Here is a 22,225-nt window from a genome sequence, read left to right as displayed (position 1 = left end):
CCCCCCAGAAAACATCAATGGGCTACCAGCTAATAAGTGATCCACACTTGTCAGAGAACATAATGAGGCTGTGTCCCTCTATTTAACTTTGGGAAAGAGGAAAGCTGTTTACCTATTTCAATCTAGCATCAGTCAATTTCCTGTCATTTAAGCATACGTTCTTCTCCTGCCCAGTTTCATTTGGGTTCGTGAATAGAGTGGAAATGGGAAGCAATTTAATCTCTGATGGGGGAAAGTCAATTGGATTTGAATGATTTGCTTTTGAAATGCTCAATTTTGTGTTCGCAATTTAAATTTGTAATGAAAAAAGCTATAAAAAGAGGCGAATCTAAGAATCCTACTTAAACCATTGTTTTCATAGTCACCTTCCACACCTGCTGCAATTATGCTTTATCTTTAAGATCCAACAAAAGTGCTTATATCGGAATAACGCATTAAATAATATATTTCTGTATACAGTGATAAAATCCACTAACGGCACATTTGCTGATCTGTCAGCAGTGAATTGTGTTTTATTATCCCCTTCTACACACCCCTTATATCTCATTGCACTCCTCACCCTTTACGAGGTGTTGCCCCGAGCTACTTGCTGGCTGAGCCCGGTGACATGCTCTAAATCTTGCTAAATGTGTGTTCCTGTCATCACCACCTTAGGGATGAAAATTACGTGCACTTGCCAGGTACTTGATTAGACTGATTTTGTTTGTTGGCAGCTACGTCACCTGGGAAACGACGAGGTGCACATTGTGTGGTCGGAGCACAGCAGGGACTACCGGCGTGGCATCATCCCGACTGACTTTGGAGACGTGCTGATCATCATCTACCCCATGAAGAACCACATGTATTTCATCCAGATCATGAAGAAACCACAGGTACATGTAAACCACTGCAGATTTTATTAAGGGTCATTGGAAATGGGAAATTACTTTTTTACATTTTTTAAAAATGCTTATTTTCCTTTTATACTAACAGGACAAAGTGCCAAGCACAAAAAGCTAAAGAGCATTCTGGCTATTTTCATCACTGCATTAATTTCCAGGCTCTGAGTTTAAACAGTCCCTACTCCGCTTCATTCTCAGACTATGCCATTAGAGATTCTCCGTCCTTTTTCCCTGTTATGGTTTCTGTCTGAAGGCTCTCAGTTCCTCATACTCCAGCTGTGCATTATTACCCATACTGTGGGTATGTGCTCTCGGAGATGGTTGCACTTCTTTTCTGCCTAGCTTTCATCTTGACCACTCTGAAGTACTGCACTCGATGTGTGGCCTTCCAGAGGATAGTGAAATGTCTCTTTCAGGGAAGGGCTGCCTTCAGATGTTCAGATACATCCACAACATTTTCTACGATTTCAGAGATCCGTGACCTAATGTAAGAAATAACATTTTTAGCTTTATAATGACAGTATACCAGCTCCAGAGGAACTGCTAATTATTAAACATTGGTAGCACTTTAGGACCAATACAATAACTGGCTCGCCTGCCTGAAAGTATCCGGGCCCATAGAGAGTACACGCTTGCATTTTGCTTAAGCTCCGCCTCTGGTGTCCCGGTCTCGGCTCAGCCAAATTAATGGAGAGAGAAAATAACTCTTAACTTAATTTTTTTGCGCATTTTACAACTTTTAGAACCTAATGATTTAATTAAGGGCTATACAAGTGTTCGTACTAGGAGGTTGATTTAGTTTTTTTTTTAAAGTATCTGCTGATTTACAGACATTTCTTTCCCAATTTTGGTCAACAGGAAAAAGTATTTTTGGACACAGATCTTGTAGTACCGCCCTGTGGCCACTACCAACATTTGCTTTACCGTCCAGGGCACTTCCTTGGGGCTTGGTTTCAACAGTCATAGCCCAACAATCTTGAGAATTGTCTGTTAAATATTTAATTTTTTCCTTTCAAATATTTGTCAGTTTTTAACTCTTTTGCATATCTCTTTCTTTACTGCCAATAAGAAATCTCTGTACTAATCAAATTGATCTAAATAGTACAAATCTGCATTTCTTAAGAACTGTGAGCGACTGTTAGATTAATAAATAATACACAAAGAAAAGTGTGTGTTAAGTTCTTCAATGATCGCAGATAGTTCACAAATGAAAACATATTCTCAGTAGAGGGTCTCTGCAGCCAGAGCACAGGAGGGCGAAAAGCCACTGATCTGCCTCCCAACCGTGACCCCATGCAACCTGGTAAAGGTTATCTAAAATTCTCTCACTTAAACTGCCCCCGCCTCCAAGAAACTTTAAAGTAATCTATTCAGGTTTCTGATTTTCGTTTATCCAATGTCACCCAAGTCTTCTTACATGTGATTATTAGGTTAATTGGTCTGTGTACTTTCATGTTAAAGGTCCCATGACATGGCCATTTCTACTGATTATAATTCCATATATTATGAGGTCTACTAGAATAGATTTACATTGTTCAATTTTCCAAACTCACATTGGTTTTCTCATACAGCATCTCTGTATGAGTATGTGTATTCACTCTCTGTCCTAAACGCCTTGTTGGAGCTCCGGCCCCCCCTCCCTCCCTATGAGCCCACTGTGCTCTGATTGGTCAGCTCGCCAACTCTGTTCTGATGAGTCCACCACCGTTACAGCAGAACATCAGTGTTTATGTGTTACAATGGCGTTTGTTAGCAACCAGGAAATTACACAAGTAATGACAAACAGATGAGAATGCTGCTTGGGGTCTGGTTGCCGTGTTGGCGGGGCTCGTTGCTCCGCCCTTTGAGGCTTGAGGAGCGGACAGTGTGAGCTGGATTACTGGTGTAGTTTCATGGTTGCTGCGTGGGGTCTGCGAGACACCGCGGAACTCAGCCTGAGCACACACATACACTCACAGCCAGGCTGTTCGCCACACAGTTCGCCACACATTCGCAGCCTGAGAAAAGATAAGGCTGAGTGAGTGTGTGAGGAGCTCCACGGATTGGTCCATTTGGACCAATTGGTCCTGGGGCAGCATAGACAGGTCTTTTCTGTGAGTTTTACTCGCTACAGGGTTTACTTTGAGGGTTTGTGACTTTGCAGACCGTTTACATGCAGAAAAAGCGACATAACACACAAGGGGATGGGTAATAACCGGAAAAGCATGACATGGGACCTTTAAAATCCATTTATTGTATAATTTGTCGGGTTATTATACGTGCTGAACTACCAAGTTGAAGACAGCAGGACCTTTTGGAGACTTTGACATTCACGTCAACTTCCAGGTCAACGACCATTGAGCTTCAGTGATTAAGGGCCCCCTTCCAATATGCATGAACAGACGCGTGTAGCCACACACACTCACACGCTGCCACTGAAATAAATATTGCCCCTTTGTATTTGTTCGGTAGCTCAATATGAGGCCTTTGTTTAGTATTGATTGTCATTTTAATTTCATTTGCCTAACATTGATTCGCATTAGATATGTGTGATTGTCATGCAAAGTTAGGAAAGAATCCAATTTCAACTTGAACCCTTGCCCTAAACAGATGGAGAAACGGTTAAAAAGAGAAGAACAAAACACATTTTAATGAACCTTTTCCTACATTTTGGGAGATTACTTACAAGGGCAGAACGCTGAGTGAGTTAACTTTGGATTATTGTTGAGCGTTTGATGTCTCATGTTTTTTTTTCTTTACTTCCCCAGGTTCCTTTCTTCGGGCCTCTGTTCAATGGCGCCATCATCACGGGGACGCTGCTGCCTAGCTTGGTGCGGGCCACCTGTATCAATGCCAGCAGAGCTATCAAGTCCCGGCTGACTCTCTACCAGAGCTTGTATCCTTGACTCCTAATGTGTTCTGCTACATTTAATCTGCACAGAGAAATCGAAAAATTCATAAGAAAAGACCCCATTGATGACCCATACAGCCGAGATATTAACGGTTGTGAGCAGATATGGCTTTTTATAATGATTTCATGACACCACCAGTGGCCCATTTGGGTAAATTCATTGAGACATGTGGCGTGCTTGTCACATCAGCTAACGTACACAGCTGAGTGCTGACACTGATCTTTATGGGCTGGCTGATTTACATACAGCTATTAGGCCAGGGCTGTTTCGCAGCCTGGAGCAGCATGGGAGGTTGTTTGAGGTTGTTTTGGGCAGGAGCGCAGATAATTTGTCATCATCTATCACTACCGTTTTATGGAGCACGAGGAGAGCCGAAATAAGAGCACCCTCAGCAAATGCACACACAGACAAACACACACACACACACACACACACACAGACAAACACACACACACAGACAAACACACACATTCTCACACTCGCTGTCATCCCTCCACCCATCCAGCCAACAGTGTGCCGTTAAGAGCCTGACTCCAGCTGTAGTTGTCAGTTGGTTTAAAGGGAGTGTAATCACCAATGGAGATGAATTAGCATGTGAATGCCAGCAGCACTGAGTTGGGGGGGTGAGACGGGGGGCAGAGTCGGGATGGCCCCTGGAGGGGGAAACCTGATCTCCCTCAACGCCCCGCTCCTCCTCGGACAGCATGTACGGCACCGCCTCACCAGAACCACGCTGCCCCTCTGGCAGTTGCTATAGAAACCTCCCCTGAGGATGTTTCATTTGGGTGGAAGACCACTCTCTTTTGTTATTTAGACATTGACGTATTTGCTGCTGTTTTGAATTATTCTGAAGTCATTGTATCACAGTCATTTACCCAAAAAAAGCCTCTTTGTCGTTCCTACAACGCAGCTGCGCGTGTTGTTTACAGTCAGCTGTGTGTAAGTATGTGCCTGCCTGTATGTGTTTCACAGTGCATCACATCCCCTGGCCCCACCCCACGCCTATATCAGGCCTTGTCTGTGTGTCCCCAGGGGAATCCTGAGTGACAGATGTCTGTTACCCAACGCCAAGTGAATTAGCCCAGTGTGACACTCAGTGCCAGAGGGGGGGGGGCAGCCACAGGCCTCTGTGAGCCTCTGGGGGGAGGGGGGGGACAGTACCGGGCCTATGCCGGGCCACAAAAGCTTTACCTGGCATTCCTTAGCAGAGGAGCAGGCAGTGTGATCTATGAGAGGAGATAAGCGCTGCCTCTGGAGCTCTGGCACTGAGCGGCTGCCAGGCCTCACACACTCCAAGAGAGGAGATGAATGAATGTGCCAGGCAACACACACTGCCAGCATGAGTATCTGCATGTCTGTTTGTACTGCTGTTTGAATGCATAGCCTGAGAACTTGTGAGGACAGAGGCAATGCATAGCCAAAATGTGATGACCAAGTTTTAGATTTGAAGTCCTGACTGGCACCGGTATGGACCAGAAGCGATAACCAGCTAATCTTTCAAATGCTTTCATCACTGTTGTATTACTGCAGCCTTTTGCACTTCTCCGTCTCCAGCCGTCATTCTTCCATCTTCTCAGGTTATGCGTCCCTTTATCTATCGTAGGTCGGAAAAATGACCCTCCCTTTTTTTTTTTTTTGTCTCGGCTGTGTTTTGCTTTTTTTGTTACAAGATGGAAAATCCTCATCCTTGGTTTACCTCGTCACAATGCCTTAACAATCCACAGTCTGCTCTCTGCCTGTGAGGCCACTCTCCAAGGTAATTAGTTGAATATTTCTTCAAAGAGAAGCTATATGACCCCTGTGTGTCCAGATAAAAGGCCAGTGTGGCGCTGTGGCCCCCTCTCTCGCTCTGTCACAAGGCTTCGAGAGGACTCCAGCAGTCTGCCGCAACGCTCACAGGATCTCTCAGGCTAATAGGATTTTATATTAAAAAATGACCACCAGCCACATTTTCAGAAAATACACAGACGTAAGAGTGTTTTTCAAATACTCCCCCCTTGCTGTTTTCCTTTCTTCCTCCTCATCGCATCCTTTTTTTTCCTCCAGCTCTGAACTGTGAGGATTTGTGAAATCTGTGTAGTTGTTTTCTTTTACTCTCCCATTGTCAGTTACAATCTGTGTCAATTTCTTCAGTCAAGACAAAACCTTGGCCTCATAGACACCATATCACAAGCCTCCCACAGACAACTCATAATGTATCATCTATTATTTATACGCCTGATGGAAAATGCAGCTGGTCTGGCTTTGTGTGTTCTAAGTGTATTGTCTTGCAACTAGTCTACACTCCACATTTTAAATAATTGACAACACTTTTGTCAGAAAACTACCACTTTTTGGGTTAGTAGAGTAGAACATGTCATTCTGTTCCTGCATTAATTGTGCAGTGTATGACATACCGGCATAGAAGACGCAATAAGTGTGTTTGCGTCACATTAACTCAGGCTGTCACTGAATGGTTTTGCTGTCTGCTGCCATTTCCTTTTTTATGAAGATCCTTCATACTGTCACTGTGGAATAATGTCTCCATCCAGAAGCTGGGATTAATTTCTCTCTTCAGCAAGCACTTGAGTTTGATGTGCCGTCCATCACTCTTTGTGATGGGGGTACTGTTGTGAGTAAAGACTGTGTGTGTGCGTGTGTGTATATTGAGGAAACGGCAAGTTTCTAATAGGTGAGACAGTGCTGAACTGACCTTGATTCAGAGACATAGCCTCCCTACTGGACTGAATCAATAGTTTTTGCACACTGACCTTAGTCCCCATCCTCTGGTCTGGCAAACACACACACACACACACACACACACACACAGATCCATCTCCAGGCAGCGATCAATAACCATAATCTGTTTCTGCCGATCGCCAGTCATGCGAGCCAGGCTTTTAGGTGGGGTGTGTGTGTGTGTGTTTATCTGTGTGCAGAGAGGGAGGCTTGATCCCAGAATGCAGCTGGAGTCTCTCATGTTCCCTCACTGGCTCCTGTGAGCATATCTACAGTCCTCCAGCTCCCTGAAAGCCAAAACGAGATGTACATAATTTCAAAGGATGTATACTGAAAAAATAATGGATATGATATCCCGTGAGCAGTTCTTTTTGTGCTGTTGCTGCACCCCCCAAGGCGCCATCATAATTACTACAGACCCTGCATTGGCAATGACATATTCTCACACCCCTTCCGAGCAAGTTATTGTCCCACTCTCGCTGTGTCTTTGTCCAACGGCGGTGCGTTCTTTTGTATACAGTAAGATTCCTCACCTAGCGGAGATGAAAGTGCGGCTGTATGCATGATGGGATGTCATGAATAGGATATGCCATGTTAGTGTTGTCTCACATGAATTATTTAGCATCGTTGATAGGTCTAATTTGCCAGCTGTTGTGCCATAACTGTCGGCAGACTCATAGATAATACTCAGCAGTCTATATCGCTGTGGAACACGGTGCTTGACTAGGCACAGTGAGACGCCGGGCTAGTCATTATTTGCTGGTTCATGTAATGGTCTGAGCTGAAGTGAGTGTAACTAGCCAACTTCCTGTTTATGGAAAACAAGGCCGACCAACTAAAAGCTTTTACAAGTTGCCCGAAGTAATTTGTGATATACAATAAAATTAGAAATGACCTTGATTTGTCGTGAATTGTATATCTGGTATTACTGGTTGAAAGCCTTTATTTGGAGGCAGTCGGCTGTTGTTGGGTGGGTAGCGGGGGTCCGTTTCTGAGTTGAAGTGTCACTGCTTGGAATTGGCAAGGGCGGCTTGGGCAGAGGCTGGCATTGGCTTTGATAGAGCGGTTGAGAGTTTATGCAGTATTTGGGGGGCTACACTGAGAGGAGGGGTCTCTCCCCCACTGAATGTTTTAACCTAATCCCATTATCAGTGTAGCGCACTGCCTCCCATCTCTTCCCCCTCCTTATCCCTGCCCCCTCCCACCCTTCTCTCCAGCTGACCAGCTGTTCCTGCCGGGACTCACGACAATGTCCGATGTGTTCAGATCACTGAGTACCCCCCCCCCCCCCACACCATCTCCATCACACACACAAATACACAGGGCGCAGTCCATGCACAACCGAAGCAATGGCTAGCCCATTGCTGGAGCCCAGGAAGGCCTAGAGGGAGGAGGTTGTTAGTGAGGGGAGAAGGGGGGAAGCTTTGGGTTTGAGGAGGGGGCAAGCACAGGCCTGTCAAACCAAGAGCCCTGACTCAGGAGGCAGCCCGGCTCGGATGGCATATGGCGTCTAGCTTCATACAACATGCAAAAGTATTCTCTCCATTTGCCCCCTCCCCTCATCGAGCCCCCCCTCCCTGTCTCCCTCCCCTGCTGCTAATGCAGAATGACTCATAGCATTACTCCTTTTTTTGTTCTCCCTCCTTTCCCCCACATTAGTTCCTCCTCCTCTTGCCACCCAGCCTGTAACAAAAGGCGTCCGCTGCATGGCACCCACACCCTGAAAGCCCTGGGGGCCCAGCCCAGCCTGCACTCTGAGGCCTGAGCTTCATGGGGCCCGCCTCTTTTAAACACAGGTAGAGCAGGCGTGGAACCAGACGGCCAACAGCAGGGACCCAGAGCCACGCCTCGGGTAGCGTACACACACTGCTGGTGTCAAACTGTTGTGGCTGTTTATGTTGGTACCTTTACGGTAGCTGCCTTTCATTTTGTAGCGCCTCTAGTAATATAAAACCATCCGGCTTTCTGTGGTTATGCATATTTAAGCACCATGTGTCCTTTCTTTTTCTAAATGCAACCTGTATGACAAAGAAGGGTTATCTTTTATTTGCAAAGAGTAACATCCTTTATTTTGATTTACACTAGATTATAAACTGAAAATGAACTGTGTTGTAGTGCCAGGTAGTTTTCTGCAGACAAAATAATATTATTTTATATTGTGAATAAAATAATATTATTTTATATTGTGAATAAAATAATACTATTTTTAAAATAGCAGAAGAAATGGCATTACCTAGTGTAACACAAAAAGTGTCATGCTCTGTGTATTTTTAAACTTGAACCCCCACCCTCGTGCCCCTCCCCTTCTCTCTCCGTCTGTTATGCAGTCATGTCTGACATCTGTGTGTTTGTGAGCGGCAAAGTGAAAGCCAGCAACACTGCCAGTTTGGTGTGGGGTCGTATCTCTGTCCCATCCCCAACTCAGGCTCAGGGTATCAGGAAGAATGACATAAACAAGAACATCATAATTGTGAAAATTATTTATGTATTTTTGACAATCGTTTGGCCTGTTTCAATTTAAGGGCATATTAATATTTGATGACTTGAAATCCCTTATTTGTGCGGATTGACAATTATCAAATTATTGTCTTTTTTCGTCTTATATTTCAAAGAAAGTTGGGAAGCTTGGCAATATTGTGTTTATTGTATTTTGTTACTCTGGTACAACAATTTCCTTCGGGATAAACAAAGTCTTATCTTATCTTATCTTATCTTAACACAAGAACTGAACGTAATAAACATAAGTAATTAATTTAAAATTGAATCTATTAAAAAAATTACAACCATTTTAAATTTGACCACTATATCAAAACCCCTGTGGTGTAATATTGCTGCTGCTTAAGAAAAGTCTCCTTGTTCTGTTAATTTCAGGCTCAATAGAATACATTCCCAAAGATTGAACAGGCAGAGAGGAAGACATGACTTCCATTGCATTTATTAGATTGTGCATACACTTGAACATGAAGCTTCAAAGTGAATAATCATCTCAAATTGGCTCCTAATGTGTAAAGGAATGACTGGTGGTGTGGGTTTGCATGTTAACACATCGAGACCATACCCTTGCAAAGACTGCCAAAAAATCCTCACTAAATATCAACCTAAAAGGAAACTGCTTTAATGACAGTCTTGCTGATAGGTCAGTGTCCATCAGCCAGAAAATCCTGACCCCCATGTCACCGCTGGACTGGTACGGACTGCAGATCCATGTTCATTGTGATTGATGTGTGGAGCTACGACTAGTGCGGGTGTAAAAACCTGTCCGTCTGCTTTAAGTGATAAGAATCCAGCTAGCCATTCCATCTGTTCCCCCTAGCCCTGTTTAATTAATGAACTTTCTTTCTCCGCCCCGTTGCCAGCCAGCGCAACACTAAAGCAAAAGCTGTTAGCCCTCTCAGGTTATCCAAATGGATGTGTGTTCTTGTCCCCACCCCCCTCCTCAATGGGTGCGTTCTCATTGATTAGTTATGTTTTGTTTTCCCCTTCTTTTGTCTCAGGGTTCTTGAAGGGAGGGTTAATGAGCTTTCCTGGCAAGCTGTAGCGCTTGGAATCCGGGGATAAATGGGAATAATTTTGTTGTTTTTTTGCTTTGTGTTTTTTTGTGATGGGGCTTGGCAGGGATGTGAAGCCTCGTGCCACCATGTGTGTTTGTGTGTCAGGAGTGTGCACGTGAATGAGGATGTGTGTTTGTTTGGATGTGTATGAATGGCTTTGAGGCGGGGGTGTGTTGCATTTCATCCCCGCTGGTCCATTATTCCTCCTCTGAAGCAGGGAATCTGGAACACTCTTTAACAGTTGTGTGCGTCACTATTCATCTTTCAGCCATCTCAGCAAAACTCTTGTCCTGTCCTCCTTTTACCACCAAGTACTCTCTCCCTTCCTTTATGTCCCTTCTTCCTTCCGTGTCTCCTGTTACAAGGCAGTGGACAGCTCTTTGTCCAGCTAAAGCTGCCCTCTTTTGTTTGTGCGGCCTTTTTTATCCTTGTGCTAATCGCCATGGTCGTGTGCCTGAGTTGGACCCCATATTTCACGCTCGGCTCTCCTTTGTTTGACACACCGCCCCTGATAAGAATCCCAATTCTAGGGCCTCTCTGATATTGAAATCCAACAGCGGCGCAGAAAGAGCCTTCAATCATCCATTATCTGTGCTCCAGTGATTACCATTCAATCTCCCAGGGTCCAGGCTCCTCATCACCGGTCCCAGAGCTCAGGCGTCCCCTGAAAGAACCTGCATCCCTTAACGTCTGTGTCAAACGCAAGCATATCCATAGATATTTCTGACGCCGTCTTGATACAGCCCTGCGATGAATGCTGCAGGGAAATGTCACTGAAATGTCACTCATCGTTCTCCGCTGGAATCTCTGTCTCTGGTGTGGCCCTGGGTTTTTAAGGACTCCTGTGAGGACACCTTGTGACATTATTGGATGTCTTTGTCCCTAAATGACTGTTACATATTTAATTATTTTGGTTTGCTCTTTTTCTTTCTTCATAAGGCTGCGTTGCTTTTAATGTCACAGACCTAATTGGCTGTTTTATAAGAAGGAATTAGTTGATTATTTATAAGTTGCACATTAATGCCTCTTCATTTGGTTCAAAGGCAGTGTCTGCTCCTCTGCTGGCCTCTGGCCATTGTTCTCTCTTTGAGGATGTCCTTGTGCCTCGCAGGATTTGCATTTTAGCACTAAATGGAATTTTCTGCATTGACAGACAAGGCAAGGCAAACAAAAGCAATAACACACAAACAAAACATTTAAGTATGTATCGCTGTGCATTGTCTGCCTCTTCTTCCAGAGAGCAGCCTTTGATGTGTTAATACTGATATTCTGCGATTCATTGTCAAGTGGTGGATGTGGCTGAAAGAGAAGCTCTGCGTAATAGTGGCCACATCTTGTTCCTGCACTGCAACAGGCTGAGATAATATTGAGGGGTTTTCGAACAAAGAGAAAGTATTGTTGGTTCCAGAAACAGGCACACATTCAAATAGTGGGATCCCCTTATCTTAACAACTAAATCACATCTTTGTCATACGGCACAACATTAGAATTACGCTGATAGTACTCATGACTATAATAATAATGAAATGTAAGAAAAGCTTTGTGCCGCAGACATCCACTTATTCAACACTATGTTTAGATACACAACAGCTCTCAGTACCTTTGTTTCATCTAGTGTACACATCTTCATTAGTTATGTATAGCCTCTAATTACTATTGATGAGACTCTAGCTGATTTGGGTACAAATCTATAGCTTTTGTTATTCTAATGAGTGTTATTTACCCTCAGATCTCCAAGCCAGGGGGCTTCGGAATGGGGCTTTGTGCAGGCAGACAGAGACGGGGCCGCTGCATCTACACCCACTTGTTTTTGTATCTGCCGACTTTGACAAAATCCAGTTTCCCTCCCCCCACATCATCCCCCGTCTGCATGGATGTATAGCACTTCCCGCTCCTCCATCTGTTTTTGTCCACCCATGAAAAGGTCCATTATAATCCGCAGGATGCACAGTTGATGTGCGGCGAGCTCCGCTTGAGCCAATCAAGGCAGCGTGCTGAAGTTAGGCCACGAATCCAAGAGGCCCCTACCCCTCCCTCAAGTTAATTTTGATTATCTGGGCTCTCAGAGTTCTTCAGTTGAAGTTTTTATAACAACATTGTCTGCATCATCCCTTTCCCCCCTATAAAAGCTCCCGGTGTGAATGGAGCTCTATGCATGCCCACTGGATGATGGCAGGCTCCTGATTAACCCTGGAGTGACTAGCTAATGTCATTGAAGGAGGGCCACCTGGCTGTGAGACTGTACAGTCAGCTGCCACTGAAGGGCCCGAATAGGAGACGACCAGGTGTTGGGCTGCAGCCCCCCTAATTGTTGCCATGTAATAGCCTGCTTGACTGCACAATATAGCCCAGGGGCGAGGATTAGGAAAAAAGCTGTTGCCAACACAGAAGTCCATTTTCTTTCTTTGCCCAAGGTTTTGTGTGTGGGTTTTTCTATGTGTGCATGCTTATGTGTGTATACATATCCCAATTCAGGTAGAAGGCTTGGACTGTCATCAAGGCCCTTAACCACCCAGCACATTAAGACCAACAAGAAGACCTATAACTATTTGAGAAGTATGTTAGACTCGGCCTGACTGGTCTTCATATGGTACCAAAGATAAGACTCCTTGTAATCACAATAGAATGAATTGAAATATGTCCAAAATGCAAATATGAGGGCAAATTAAATCACTCTTGGCCCCAAAACTCTGTGCATTCACCACAGCTGTATCCCGGCGCTAATCATTATCATTCCCCGCTAAATGCCTGGCATTTTGCATAAGGCCAAGCAGCCTAATTGGCCCAATGAACCTTTCACAGGGGGGGCAATGGAGGAACAAGAGACTTCATGAGCAGCGTGTCTTGGAGGGGAAGTAGACGGAGGTGCTTGGCGTTAAGGCATCACAATTATTCGGACGCACATGCCGCAAGCATCATTAAAATTGCAAAAGCCTCCGTTCATTTTAGTTTTAATATTTCACCAGTGCTTGTCTGAACAGTGTTATCACAGGGTTAAAATCAGAGCCCATTTGGCGTGACCCAGAGGTTGGCACACTCCTCGTGCAATTTAAGTGTCAGAGTGTTTTTCTAGATGTGTCAAACAGATTATGGAACGTCAGATGACTTTGATTGCTGCCATGCTTTGAGGTGGATACAGGTGGGCAGAGTGTGAATCTGTACCCTGGTGGTAATAATTATCAAGCTATACATTTCCACATGACAGTTGAAAGAAAGTAATCAGATGGATTTTAATGGCAGTCTCGCCCCAGCGTGCCCTTCTCTTTCTCATCTTTGACTTTTTATTAAAAGTTCAAATTGAGATCAGATAGGTGTCGTTGTTCGGTCCTGTCTCGATTCTGAACAATTCATATATCAGACGCATATTCACCTCAGATAACTAATATGATGCACACCTTTGTACTGACCTAATAAGGTTTCCAGAAGGCATTCATACCACTCTGGCCATCGTCACTGACAAAGGAGACCTTCAGAGAGAACTCTCACCCGGCCAGTCACAGAGCTGTATCTGTTCATCTTCATCCCTGTGAGCCTCTGCTCATCTTATTATGACTTTCTGTTAATGCACGCTGGAGGCCTGCGTGACTGTCTGCCTGTAATGGGCCTGTGTTTGATTAATCATGTCGATCCATTGTGTTTCACATCTAAGGCTGCTGCGTTGGGACTCATCAATGGAGACCAGAGTCCTTTCAAAACGAGATTGGTTACAGACTCAGCTCGTCTGAATACACAAGCCCCAGTAGGCTTTGATGGCAGTCATGTTGTGCTGAACAAACAGTGCCACGACAAATTATGATGTCACCAGTTGTCTTGTGGTTTCTCTGTGTTGTGAGGCTTACTTGTTGCATTATCATTTATATTCTTTGGCCCCCAACGGTCTGTCCAAACATAGTTTAGAGGTCAACATCGACTGGTGTAGGTTCTTGTCTTGTGATTTGTCGTGGAGCAGAAATCGATTTTTAGTGTCTCCCAGAGGAATGGTGGTCCGCCAGAGACTTGAGAAAATGGGTGACTACTTTATCCAATCAGCTCATAAATAACCTGCTCATGCCAGCTAGCAGACATCAGATTTAGTCTGCAGCTGTGGCAAACCTGTGTGAAATCACTGATGGGCAGTGATGATGTCACAGGTTAGGAGTGATGTCACAGCCATAACTTCCCATCCCGTTGTCTGAATGCCAGATGGACGGCAGAGAGGTGTGGAGGTTGGAGCTTTAGAAAGCTCTCGCTGTGGGGAAACTCGCCCCTCAGGAGGTGTCATTAACCTGGGCTTACTGTTTGACCCGGCTCCTCAGAGACTCACAAGCTCCGGTTTTCTGGACCAGCTCCTAATTAGGCTACTTGTTAAGAAATCTTCTGAAAGCAGCTATTCCACTGGAGCATCTGATCTCATGTATGTCTATGCACACCCAGAAAATGAACACACAAACACCTCCACTCATCATAATGCATCTGTGACACATTCAGACGTTTTTCTCTGTCCTGCTGCTGAGTCTACAGCACAAAGCTGTTTAATGAGACACCAAGGTTTGAGTAGCTGCCATATAAAATGGGATTGGGACACACATGCGCGCACACACACACACACACACACACACACACACACACACACACACACACACACTATACAATCACCCTACTGGCTAGTTTCTGTCATACACGCTCTCACTTTATCCATCTCAATCTGTTGTTCCTTCCCACTCCGCCATTATTCCAGCAGCAAGCTTTATCGCCACATTCACTCTCTCTGTCCCTATCTTTCTTTCTCTCCGCGTCTCTCCCGTCTAAATGTCTCTGTCTTCCTCCCCGTTTTCCCATAATCACCTCACACCTCTCAGGGCCTCTGCTGAGACGGGCTTCACACCTCAGCCCTCGCTGTGACAACAGGTACCGCTGGCACTCACCGCCTGGCCTCTCTCCAATCAACACCTGCCTGGCTTTATCCTTCTTTCCCACTCTCTCCCTTCTCTCCACCTTGTTTCTCCATAGTTCTATCCCTCGTTTTCAGCGTCTCGACCCTTTCTCTTTGCTTGTGTATTACCTCTATACATTTCCCAGCCATTTCCTGCCTCTTATCTCCTTTTCCATAATGAGCAGCAGTTCGTCCATATACAGTCTCCTCCTGGAGATGACTGTGATCCCCTGTTGATTTAAACACGGTCATGTGACACCAGTCAGCTCCTATTACCTCCTATGATAGCCAGTGTAAATTATTGGTAAGAACAACAGCCTGTATTCCATGTAAAGGTGTGTCTTTTCCACTAGTCTTTTTTCGAATCTGACACTTTTTCTCCCCTTTTTTAGTTCGACACCTATGAAAAAACTGTAAATTCCTAAATGTACTCTTGTGTATGGACAGTGAAATCGGACAACTTCGCTGTGAGTGCGCATGTGATATAAGAGCGTGACGCACTTTGTCGTTGAACAAAAAATAATTACTTCATCTCCTTTTTTCTCTTTATTTTAACACACCGCTTGCACTGGCACCCAGGCACAACGAAGCACCCCCCCATCCCTTCCTCTTAACAGGCCAATTATGTGACTGCTGGGAGTCAATGGCTCTGTGAGCTACTCCTGAGCTCCTCTCCTCACCAAGGTCAAGCTGATTGGCCCAGGTTAATGGGCAGATGTGGGGCTAAGAGAGGAGGGGGTCAAGCACCTAGAGGCACCCTCCACCTCATCTCTAAACTGTCCCTCTTCACTACAAGAGCCCCTTTTACCTCCAGCGCTTCCATAAACAGGATTAACCTTGGCTGCTTCCGTGGAAGCCCCAGGAGCTGTTTCCTCCCCATGAATGGAAAAGCTCATTTTTAGTGTATTGCATGTTCTTCAAGAAAAACTTCAAGAATCATAAGATGTGATAGTAAGCGATGTATCTTCTCGAAGGATAACGTACACATGCCTTATAACCAGAAAGTGTCTGTGTTTGGTAAAGGTGTAGCCTCCTGGTGTCAGTCGCAACTCTTCCTGCCAAAAGAACACAATCAAAGAAGTCAACACAATGGTCTACCTGCTCCAGGCAGGCCTGCAAGGGATGATAATTCAAAACTTCAATAGTGTCATCCTCTTTTACAAATGTCCGTCTGCCTTTTAAACGTTTTTTGTGGGGGACAATTTCCTTATCTGACTTGACATGCCTCATTTTGAATATGAACATTTCATAGAGAGAGAGTTTAGCCTTAGGACATCTTTGACCATAGGACAGCCACCCCCCTGCACTAGTAGATAGAAATGGAGCTTAAGTAGTGAAATGTCAGTATGGAGCGTCTTAAAACCCCTTCTAATGCTCTATTGCCTAATCTGGACCTTCACCCTCTGCTCCGCCTTATCAACAGATTAGCTGTGTGTGAGAGTCTCTGTGCTTCTGTTTAATTCATTCTTCTCATGTCTGCAATTACTGAAAATGAGAGTAAATACTATAAACAAAAATCTCCGCACACAATCTATTGTTATTTAGCAAAAAACATAAAACGGGGTTCCAGAGTTGGATTTTGACATTGCTAGTCAAAATGAACCCAGTCCAGTCTTAACGAGTCTCTGCTGCTGACAGCCATCCCTACAGCATGAAGCTGCCACCAGTGTAGTTCACTGTGGGTATAGTATTCATTATCTGGTCCCCACTGGATACAGCACTGGTGTTCACTTGGCAGACCGAATCATCTTTTGTCCCACCATGCTCTCAGAATCCATGCACTTCCCCTTGGCAAACTCCAGATGGACTGTCAAGCTGCGGTCACTGGGTTTGTCTTCTCCTGACCAAGACCCCCACATAACCTTTACTGAGATTGACCACATGGTGAACCTTGAAAGAATCTTTGGTTGAAAACATATGGTGGTCAGCACTTTTGGGGTACCTAAAAGACTCTTTGAATATCATTGCTTGGTATTCACGCTTTTTTTATATAGGTTGACCTAATAACGTTTAAACTAAGGAAACATGATTTAGTCCGATAGTAAATGTTGGTACATTTGTTTTTATAAAGAAATCAAATGTATGCTGATGATTCATGCATTTCTGTTGAACGGCAGTTGAAGGCAGTTACATTAGACACGCAACACGCGAAATAGGGGAATAGAAGACTGAAAACAAATACATTCATATGTTTTCTTTGGCCTCCAGTATACGCACAATGTGCTGGTGGCGAACAAATGGCAAGAAAACATTTAATATAAACTGAGAGGTTTACTTTTAGAAGCCATTGACTTCCCTGCTGGCTGTGTGTGTTCAAAGGATGTGTGTGTTCACTTTGATGTTGAGTGTGTGTCAGAGGCCAGTAGTGGCGTGAGGCCTTTTGTCAGCAGGGGGATTGAGCAACACAAAGACGGAGGCTGGATGGTCAGGAGGATGCTGCTCTCCACAGAGAGACTCCAGTTCAGAGGTCAACATTGGCTCTTTTGGGGGAACAGTGTGTGGGGGTGAATAGTGTCAGTGTGTGTTGTACCTGCTTATGCACAAACGCCTGTGTGAGCATGTGTGCGTGTCCGTGTGGACTGGGCGGGGTTACAAACGCCACAATATGGATCCCAGTGGACGGGTGTTTTCAGGACTGGTCCCTGTGGACAGAGGAAGAGGAAGGGAGGGAGAGGATGATGAGGCTCAGTGGCGGTTGGCTGATGGGGTCCAGCAGGGACGGAGCAGCCTGCTAATGAAGAGCCATCTGAGGCCTCCATTCACCTTGAACATGGGCCACTGCAGCTGCCCTGACCTTGGCTTTGATCCACAAAGATGCTTGACCCCCACCCTTCCCCAAGAGAACCCCCCCCCCCCCCCCCCCCATCTCTTGCCATCTGGACAGCATGCATGCATATGTATACATACGTGCACACACCCACAGATACATATGCATGTACACGTAGGCCAACTCAGATACACATGCACATATGCTTTCGCAGGTTTCACGTTGTTGGATTCTGACTCTGAGGGTGCTTTTTCGGGCCATATAACACCTTTTTGTTCTATGCCATTTTAGCTGCATTGTGTGTGTTTTTGCATAATGCATTTACATCTACACTAAGAAACAACATGCTGGCCATAAGTCACTTCCTTTGTCCTCCAAAAAAGAGAGGGCATGCAGGGGATATGGCATACAATGACCACTAAAACAAACTATCCCAAATGTGTTGTATTTAACAGATTAGATTTGTACTTTTCTTTTTTAAACCATAAAAATCCCTCCCTACTCTCAAAGCCCTTTCCACATCCTCCATGTCTCTAGACATAAAATCCCCTAACTAAAGTTGTTTCACATTAACTCTTGATGTTTTTTTATTTCTTGTTACTGTCCCAATGTTTGCCACGCTCCATAGGCATTACATTGGTTTCCCTCTCTTCTCCCTAATAGGAATGCAACGGCTTGGAACGTAGGGGTTCCTTGGAAATTCCCAAAGTGGTGCAACACGCTCTCCTCCAATACTCAGGCTTGTCTTGCTTGTCCGCCCAGTTCAGCTGTAAATGACAGTTATCTCACGGGTGACTTAAGTTGCAGTCCATCTGTGGAAACGTAGACCTGTCTGCATTTTCCTTTTTATACATTTCATCCCTAGCTTTATGAGGATTTTTATAGCACATAATATAGAGTAGCTTGATGCGATATAGAGAAATAGTCGTAATCTAAAAAAGGCAGACTAACATTTTGTATTTTGTGATACATATTCTCAGAGAAGCTTGTCTCAACATGATGCTGATCACCATCATAGCTGCAGCTTTCCCCCCAAAACTAGGTCAGTGTCAGCAGGTTTGGTGTCCATGACATGGGCATAGTCTTTGCGTCACTGTTCTGGACGTGTCCGTTGATTAAGTTACTGCGCATAGGCAGCCGCATCTGTGCATATACAGCGGAACAAGCTGTGCCTGTGGCTTAGTAATTAGAGACGAGCAGAAAGGTGAGGGAGTGCGGGAGGCAAGATTACCCCTCGCTGTGCATCAGCTCTGATTTCTGTGCTGCAATTTTTTTTTTTACTCACAGATAGCTCCGTACATTTACTTAAGTGAGCTGATTATGGCTCTCGCTTTCACTCGTCTCCAAAATACCTTTTATTAGTCTCCCTAACCGTCTGTCTTTCTCCCCGGCAGCCTGTGGCTCTATATTTTCTCTCGTCTCTTGATAATTCTAGACTCCCTTGATTTTATTCTTTGAAGTTTTTTTTATAATTCCTCACCCACTATAATCCATTTGACTTGGATGGAGGGCAGCGGAAGGAAGTAGTGGAGGAGAGGCGTGTGTCAGAGTCAGCGAGAGCGTCTGCTCCAGCTGGAGTCAATATTTGCTTTAGGAATCTCAATAACAGGCCTCCAGTCATCTGCATCTCTGATAATGGACAGCCATATGGCCATGTTGACCCACGCTGTGCCGAGGTTCTCTTTCTCTCTTCTCGTCCTCCCTTCTCTTTCATTTGCTCACTTCCTTCTAACTTCTCTAATTTCCTTTCATTAAGTGCTACTATATTTTGTCTTCCACTTATCACCTATTTGGGCACATGTTGCTATTTTTTACAAACATCCTTTCTCTGTGTCTGTCATCCATAAAAGCCTGAATATGACCCACCACACAGAGCTTTGACCCAAGTTACCATGGCAGCAGAGACTGGGATGCCCACTCTGGTCCAATACTGTTTCCAGCAAGTGACAGAAAACAGTGACGTTGCATGCCTGGTTGTGACCGGAAGACAGATATAGAGCTCGAGAGGCTTTTACTCAACATCATGCTCTTAAATGGAGATCCTGGCCAGGTCTTTCCATTCCTCTTCTCCTTACTTAAGGCAGGAAATATGAGCTTTTATTTGAATGGATTTTGGAGTTCTGTCCTGGCAAGCATCCAAAAAATGTACCTTTATGTAACCTTGGGACCCCTCGGCTAACTATCTTACGCTGATTAAGCTTCTTGGGCAAAAGCCAACATTTCTGGTTGGGATCCGGAATTGTAGACGACGCATACGAAATAAATTGTTGCCATTTGACTTTCAGTTCATTTTTAAACAAATCAGAACATCACCATCAGACAATATCCCATCGTGTTCCAAAACCTTGGACAATGCATCCTGCCTCTTTTGTTCCAGATTGATCGAAACTGCTTAGACTACAATCAAAAACCTTAGCGTTCTCAACACCAAAAACTTGTCCCACTTGATATGCAGCTATCTGTTTTTAGATAATTGTAATTATTTGCTGTGTAGGGTGTGGTACGGGACAGCACTTCCATCTTGCTCTCTATTTTCCCCATCCTTTGTCCCGGACTGCCCTCTGTCCATCCCTGTCTGTCCCTGAGCAGCTTGGCCTGCGTCCCCTCTGGTGCCTCCCGGCTCAGGTGCCCGTCACCCTGCCTTGCCACGGTTCCCTCAAAGCCATTGGTCATGGCTGCTTTGGCCCCTGCTGTGGCGGCATGTGCCCACAGCAGGCCCCTCGCCCAGTCACTGTCGCGTCCTATCTATCTAACCCAGACCCCAGCCCCTCGGCCCAGTCCAGCCTATCTCAGCTCAGCCTGGTTCAGCCTTGGCGTCAGCAACAGCCCAGTGCCACTCCACCCTGGCAGTGGTAATGAGATGAGGGGGAGGGGGCTCTGTGCAGAGCGACTTGAGTTGTGTGAGAGTGAGTATGCATGTGTTTGACAAGCAATTTGTGAGGTGTCTTCTATCAAAGAAAAATGGCCACAACAGACAGCCGTGAGAATAATCTGGCTCATTGTCAAACACACTCACACACTGTTAAATCTCAAAAGGTTTTACTATCATTAAGCCATCAGACAGACCTTTGACTCCAGTAGTTCCCTGCACCATATTTTACCCAGCACTTGCCTCCATTCCACAACAGATTTACGATTAATCTATGATAATGATATGATAATGGCCACCTGAATGTTTTCCAACCTCATCCGGCAGCCATTTTGCAGGTCTATATATATTTATTTATTTATTAATTTAAGCTTTCCCATTTCAAATCCGGCCATCCATCCTGCATGCTGGTTGCCCAGGCTCCAGTCACTGCTTGTCACTCTGAATTTCAAATGGCTCCAATTTTCCCCCTGATGGCACGGAGAAGTGGCAGGCAGCACATCGGGGAGGGAGGTCCTAGACATACTGCCTGCAGCAGGGGTTCTATTAGAGAGAAGAGAGGCACAAGAGGGGGGAGAGGAGAGGTTTGGAGCATCACGCCAGCAGTCATGTATTCTTTCTCTCTTTTTTTATGATTATTTTTGAGACTGCATTCTCATTTGGGGCTGTGTGTCATGGCTGATTGTTCCCTCTTTGCTTCTGGCTGGGTTGCTGATGGTGGAGCTGCCCTGCCTCTCGCTCTCAGCACATGTATATGCAGCGCGCCACTGAAAATATGTGATGTGTTACTGTGGCTATGATAACTGACAAGATGTGCAGAATGATCTTCTGAAATGCGATTATTCTGAGGTTTAATTACTTTGAAATGCTAAGTCTGTATTGCTACCTTTTTCTTCTCCAACATGCCATCATATTTTGTGCCTTAACGAGAACTAACCAGCTATGAGGAGCGGGCGCTCTACCTGGAGGCCATTGTTCAGAACCACAGAGAGGTCATGACCTTCGAAGATTTTGCCTCACAGGTCTTCTCCCCCTCTCCTGGCTATCCAATGAGTGGGACAGGTGAGAAACTACCCAAACTGCACCTCTGTTCTCCCTTAGGTTTTTTCTATTCCATGTTTTTGCCCCCTTCCATCAGGTTCTCCATCCCAGTCCTTCATCACATTTGTGCGTTATCCCTTCTTTCACCTTTCTTAATTGCCTCTTTTTTTCTGCTCTACAACACACCTGTTTTCCATCCTTGCCTCCTCCACCCTCCCTTATCTCCAATGTTCCTCCTCGCCTACGTGCGCTGATGAATATCAAACGACGGGCCCGGCCTCTTCATGCTATCCGACTGACTTCAAACGCTCTGCCTTCTCCACTTCCTCAAGCCCCACTCACACTACTTTTTTCATCCCTTCTAGTTTCCAAACTGCATATTTTCCGTGCAATTACTTTCCTATGAATATAAGCAGCCTTGTTAAATGGCGGCCGCAAAGTGTGTGTGTGTGTGTGTGTGTGTGTGTGTGTGTGTGTGTGTGTGTGTGTGTGTGTGTGTGTGTGTGTGTGTGTGTGTGTGTGTGTGTGTGTGTGTGTGTGTGTGTGTGTGTGTGTGTGTGTGTGTGTGTGTGTGTGTGTGTGTGTGTGTGTGTGT

At 45.1% G+C, this 22,225-nt stretch overlaps 1 protein-coding gene across 1 annotated transcript in view; it reads left to right on the top strand.

Moving 5' to 3' along the window:
- Positions 1-22,225, top strand: part of ralgapa2 (Ral GTPase activating protein catalytic subunit alpha 2) — an 84,921-nt gene that overhangs the window by 54,800 nt on the left and 7,896 nt on the right. Inside the window, exons 31-33 of the mRNA XM_079692831.1 lie at positions 714-872; positions 3,629-3,756; positions 21,530-21,651. Of these exons, the coding sequence (XP_079548957.1) occupies positions 714-872; positions 3,629-3,756; positions 21,530-21,651 (409 nt within the window). The remainder of the gene's footprint in view (positions 1-713; positions 873-3,628; positions 3,757-21,529; positions 21,652-22,225) is intronic.

Source organism: Notothenia rossii (assembly GCF_949606895.1).
Source record: "Notothenia rossii genome assembly, chromosome: 7".
Taxonomy (NCBI): domain Eukaryota; kingdom Metazoa; phylum Chordata; class Actinopteri; order Perciformes; family Nototheniidae; genus Notothenia; species Notothenia rossii.
Note: the sequence above shows the minus strand (reverse complement) of the source record. Positions and strands in the feature narration are given on the sequence as shown.